The following is a 6000-nucleotide window of genomic DNA, read 5'->3' as shown; positions in this document are numbered from 1 at the left end:
GAAGATGTATATTGATCAGTCCTTGTATTTTCTTCTGCTTATTTGTGCTTGGGTTGCAGTAGCAGCAGGCTGAGCAGGGTGTTTATCTTTATGACTATGTATCTCTATGTAACTTGCAATCTTAGGCAGGCCATTCCACACAGGAACACCAAGATGACCGAACACTAATCTGCTCCCTCCTGTTGTGATACCCTTCACTTCCAACAGTGTCTGAAACTTTGGTAAGCAAAGCAAAGGGGTGAAGCCAGCTATAGTTAGTATCAGCCCACTTTCTGAACCAGCTGAAGCTCTCTTTCCACCAAAGAATCGCTCTTGACCTTTCAACTGGGGAAAACTTCCAGTGTGACACAGTGTTTCTTCAGAATTGAAATTATTAAAACAAAAATGTTAAAATGAAGAGTCAATTTTAGTGTGTTATTGCTCGAAATATTGATCTGAATTTATTTTTTTACATTTGCTGGGCAAAAGTCATTAGCATTCCCTACATAACTAAGTTTTGAAATCTATGCAATATTGCACAAAACATTATTATATTTACAGAACACAAATTATCAGTCACCTGTGCAGTCGTATTTTGACAAAAAAAGGAAAGAAAACAAACACAGTGGCTGTTCAATCTACGCAGGCCCGACTTTGGAGACCTCAGTGACTGAAGACTGTGTTGATGACTCTTCATCATCACCTCCTCCCATCCCAATCATCTTCAGCATGCATGAACGGAACTGCAAGACATCAAAAGAAGGCAGATTTGAGAATTTGCCTTTAAAATGTTTCCTCTTATTTCACCACTTTTGTCATGCATAAAAAATGAAGTGTAAGTTGCTGACTTTGACTTTAATCATGTGTGTTGCTGTATACGGTCTTTTCATTCAGATTTGCACTAAGCTTAAATTAGTAATTCAATATTGCATTAGGTAGAGCAGGTCATTTTAGAACAGGAATGTCAGGGGGTACGATCCCCAGCTCCTCTCATCTACAGGCCAATGTAGCATTGGAAAAATGCTAGCTATACAAATACAAACCATTTAACATTTATTTTGTGTGTAAAGTTGTTTTCCATATGACAAAATATGCAACTGACCTGTTTATTGAGTACAATGTAGATAACTGGATTGTAGACTGCAGAAGACTTGGAAAAAACTGCTGGTATTGTTGCTAATCTCAGGTCGAACGCTTGCCCACGGTTGTTCACAACCCACAGAGCGAAACTGGCATACGGCAGCCAGCACACCAGGAAGCCCATCACCATGATAACCACCATCCTGGTCACCTCCTTCTCTGCTTTCTGGGTGGATGAAGACTCAGCTTGGGCCTTGGCTGCCTGTTGATGGAAAGTCAACTCAGTTGAGTCCCTTGAAAACCGTCAGTCAAAATATATTTTCTGTTACCATTTTCAGTGTAATCAGTAGCTGTGAGTAGCAGAAGATGATGGTGGTGAGTGGAACAGCAAAGCAGAAACAGAAGAGGAACATCACATAAGATTCATTGTTGTATTTGTTGTTTGTGGTGTACCAGTCTGGGCCACAGGAGCACTGCAGACCCTCTGGGATGTACCTAGACAGATCATGACAGAGTGGTGAATGTAGTCAAATGTGACCCATGTTTGCTAAACAATGAATGTAAGGGTTTGTGTCTTATATTTACCTGCTCCATCCAAACAGTGGAGGAGCTGCGGCTATAAATGCAATCACCCAGGTGAAGCCACAACAAGCTAAAGCATGATCGGGCTTAAAGACAAAGTTACCAAGTGGCTTACAGATGACCAGCCATCTTTCAAAAGCAATCACAGCCAGAGACCACAGACTGACCATACCTGCAATGATATAAAGATATTTTTAAACATTTTATCCTATTAAAAAGCAAGTATTATGACCTCTCATACAATATTTGTGCATCAAAGTTCATCTTACCGCCAAGAGTGACCATGAATCCTTCGATTTTGCATGCCAGCGCTCCAAAGAAAAAATATCTGGCTGCAAAAGCAAGGCAGCCAACAGAGGAGCCCACAAAGGACACAAGCAGATTCGACACAGCCAAATTCAACAGGATGTAGTTGAGGTGGGACCGCAGCTTCTTGTATTTGGCAGTACATGCAATTGTAAGCATATTGATGCCACTGCCAAGAACAAATACAATAAACATGAATATGGCTAAAGCGTAGAACAAGGCTGAGCTTCCTAGATGGTCCTGGGGGACAACAAAGGGGCTGAGAGATGTGATGTTATTTGTATCTAAAGGGATGGGGATCCAAAAATCCTCTGGAAGCTCTATTACCCGGCTGTGCTTCATTTTGCTCTGTAAAAAAGAAGAAAACTAAATCAAAAATTGCCTTTCGTGTAATGGTGGAATCCCACGTCTCCTGCAGATGCACCTGAATGTGTCAATCCCTTACAGGAGACTGGGAGTACATTTATATGGTCTCTATAAGGATATTTAATTAATTGAATAATTCAGTTACTCAATGAGTGATTGAATGATTGAATAATTGTTTGTCTCAGTAAAAAGACGTCAGCCACAACATTAAAGCCATTGCAACCAAATGGTTTTAACGATGCTGCTGATCTGTGCACTCTTGTCTCACCAAGCCATGAAACGCAGCTGGAATACTAGATGAAGAATAATTAAAAACAAACAAACAATCACAAGACAGTTTTCAGATTGACCTCTTTCAAAACAGGTCAAGGTTATAACAGACTGTCACTAACCAAACTGGTTTAATTGGAGTCAATCTGCTGAAAGGGACATGGCTTTGGAATCAGCTAATCCAGCCATTAGTGCTCTTACAACTGCTTACCACATTCAGTCATTCCGGGGATAATGCTACTTTCAATTAGCATTAGCATGGATGATCTGTACCTTCATTATCGTATCAGGATCAAGGAAGGATCAAGAAGGATCATCCAGTGTGGAGCGGAGATCTCAGCGCTGAACAGTTTCATGTAGTGTATAAGTACGTGATAAATACACTCTACGTCCGCTTTAACATATGGAAGTCATGTCCTTGGGTTTATGTTGTGCATCTGCAAATAAAACCCTGTGTTACTACATGAACTCCAGCCTCTTTAAATGTTTTAAATGTTTTGTACAAATGTTCTTATGAAGATAATAAATAATGATGAATCATGAATAGTGTGTATGTACGCATATTGTGTTCATTATTATTAGTTCATGATTAATCCTGCTGATTTGAACCTTCATTACTTGATATGCACTGATACTAATTTTTCTGACTTGAATTACTGGAATTCGAGTACTTGCCGATACTGAGTAGTTAATAATACCATTACAGCAAAAACAACAATTTAATTTTATTTGCAATATAATGAAAACCACCATTTTCATTATATTTACAGTCTCCTCCAAAAGTATTGGAAGAGTGAGAACGATTCCTTTGTTAAACTAAATATGAATAAAAGACAAGCTTTTGTTTCAGGTGACTTAATATTTAGTGACAAATCCTTTGCTGTGCATCGTGTTAAATCTTTAGATCAAATGATTGTTTACTGTGACAGGTGCATGCAGAGGTGGAAAAAAGTACTAAAATATTGTACTCAAGTAAAAGTACCAATACTTTGATGAAATATTACTCAAGTAGAAGTAAAAGTAGTCATCTGAAAATGTACTCAAGTAGAAGTAAAAAGTAGTTCATTTGAAATGTACTTTAAGTAAAAGTTACTTAGTTACTTTGCGTGGGGTGTGAGGGTAGTAGAAATATGACGAGGTCTGCAATCCCAAACTATTTTGGAGCTCACGCCCGGAGCGACACAGGATATTACGTCACTTTTGGCCACACCCTCTATGTTCACGCACCAGTGCTGGTGATAATCACATCATCATTCGTCTGGTTCTGGTGTATATTTTCCCCCTGTAGGTCTTCATTGTGCTGAATTTTTATTTTTACTCAGTAACAGATAGGATTTATAAAGCAACTAAGTACAATACTTGAGTCAATACGTACTCAAGTAAAATACAAAATCCTGATTTTAAATTGTACTTAAAAAATACAAAATACACAAAAAAGGTATTCAATACAATAACTTGAGTAAATGTATTTTGTTATTTTCCACCTCTAGGTGCATGGTGTAGAAGCAGCTTATTGTTACTTTCAGACTTGCATGTACAAGACTTTATATAATGTCAGGTCCCAATAACAACCCAATAATAAATCAATTGTTTTGACATATTTTACAATCATTGTTTTAAGACAACTGGGTTCAAAATATAGGCGTTGAGAAATTACATTTGAGCCCACATGATAACATGAGAAACTGCTAGCACACTGATTTGCTACAATGCATTTAGTGAGTAAAAATCCACATGCACCTCCTCCTCCTCCTCCTCCTCCTCCTCCCCAATCCTTACTTCATGTCACTTGCGTGGTTTTACATCATGATCTCTTAGGTTCAGCTCTCCAAATGTCTACTAAGACTCTTATCGTATGTAAACAATGATAGGAAGCTTAGAGTACAATGGAAGGTCATGGTGTTTATCTGAGCAAAACTGACCTCAACCTATTTCTTTGCTCAGGACCACATGACATATTACACCGCGGTGATGATGATGACACACTGTCTGTAAGATGAGAGGAAAAGAATTCCATGATTCTAATCCTAATAGCTTTAGTAGATGAGCTGCATTACTGTAAATTTGATCACAGCCCTTCTTGACACAAATTGACATTTAGATTGGTTATATAGATACAGTCATTAATGCAATCACTACCTTGCTTAAAAGGCCTGATCACATGGCCAACATACAGGGACAAACAATCATTCACTCTCACAGTCACACCTCGAGTGTCCAACTAATATGTGTGTGAGAAAAGCAGAGTACCCACAGAGAACGCCCACTGAGAGAAGATGCCAACTCCACACAGAAAGGCCCTTGGCCAAACCAGGTATCACCATAGGTAACCTTCTTGCAGCCAACAGTGCTTGCCACTACTCCACCTTGTAGACCACTCTTGAATATTTTTTTAATTTGTTTTATTTGAGAGATTATTTCACAAACCTAAACATTAGACACAGCCATGCACTAAATCACTGTGGCATGACACTTCCTGTGATGCAGTGATGACTAATTTGATACTGACTTCATCATTGGATACAATCTGAGTCCAATCAGCCACCTGCAGTAATGAACATGTGACATTACTGATTGCATTTAGCTGGCTGACCAGTAGAGATATATAACCACTGTGCAAAATACAGGGGGGTCTGGGGGGGCTTGACCCCCCGATTAACATTCGAGACCCTCTGAAAGCTTCAAGGTTCTTAACATGTTACAGTGTAATTGGAAAACATGTTTTTTTTCCTTTATAAATCATTGGTTGTTTAGATGAGAAAATTCAGTTAAAGGTGCATTATGTCATAAATCTAAAGCAACTGGCCATAAAATCCTCCTAATATGTCACAGAGACTCAGGAATAATGTTCATATAACAAACTGAACTCACCAACAACAACAGTACAGACAAAATATTTGCATTAAAAAAAATATTTTGCAGACTGCAAATCATGTTTTGGCATGTGGCGCCACCTACCGCCGTCTACCAATCATTGCAGTCAGTAGAGACTCAGCTGCCAAGCAACCACGGGTTGCCAGTTACGTCAGAAAACGAAACCTAAAAGACCTCTGTATTTTAAATTTGAATGCAGTAACCATTTTTGGCCACATTCTTACATATGGCACCTTTAAATATACCATATATGAGATAAACACAGTGATATTTGAGAATGAGTTTTAGACAGTGTGCAATAATTATTTAAACAAAATTAGGGATGTGTATAAATTTAGGCACCCTTGTCATTTTATTTATTTATTTCAATACCTTTAGCACAAATTATTGGAACTCAGAATTGGTTTGGTAACCTCAGTGACCCTTGACCTCCATACACATCATCATCATGAGAAAGGGTATTTAAGGAGGTCAATTGTAAGTGTTTCTCCTCTTTGAATCTTCTCTGAAGAGTGGCAACATGGGAGCCTCAAAACAACTCTC

At 38.5% G+C, this 6000-nt stretch overlaps 1 protein-coding gene across 1 annotated transcript; it reads right to left on the bottom strand.

Moving 5' to 3' along the window:
* Positions 1-617: 617 nt before the first annotated feature.
* On the bottom strand, positions 618-2289 carry LOC310941148 (blue-sensitive opsin-like; the record flags this gene model as incomplete). Its single annotated transcript, XM_083906264.1, has 5 exons — positions 618-722; positions 1082-1321; positions 1389-1554; positions 1645-1813; positions 1911-2289. 5 exons carry the CDS (start codon positions 2287-2289, stop codon positions 618-620), a joined length of 1059 nt encoding a protein of 352 aa, XP_083762390.1.
* Positions 2290-6000: the final 3711 nt, after the last annotated feature.

This window comes from Microchirus variegatus (assembly GCF_963457635.1).
Source record: "Microchirus variegatus genome assembly, chromosome: 19".
Classification (NCBI taxonomy): Eukaryota; Metazoa; Chordata; class Actinopteri; order Pleuronectiformes; family Soleidae; genus Microchirus; species Microchirus variegatus.
Note: the sequence above shows the minus strand (reverse complement) of the source record. Positions and strands in the feature narration are given on the sequence as shown.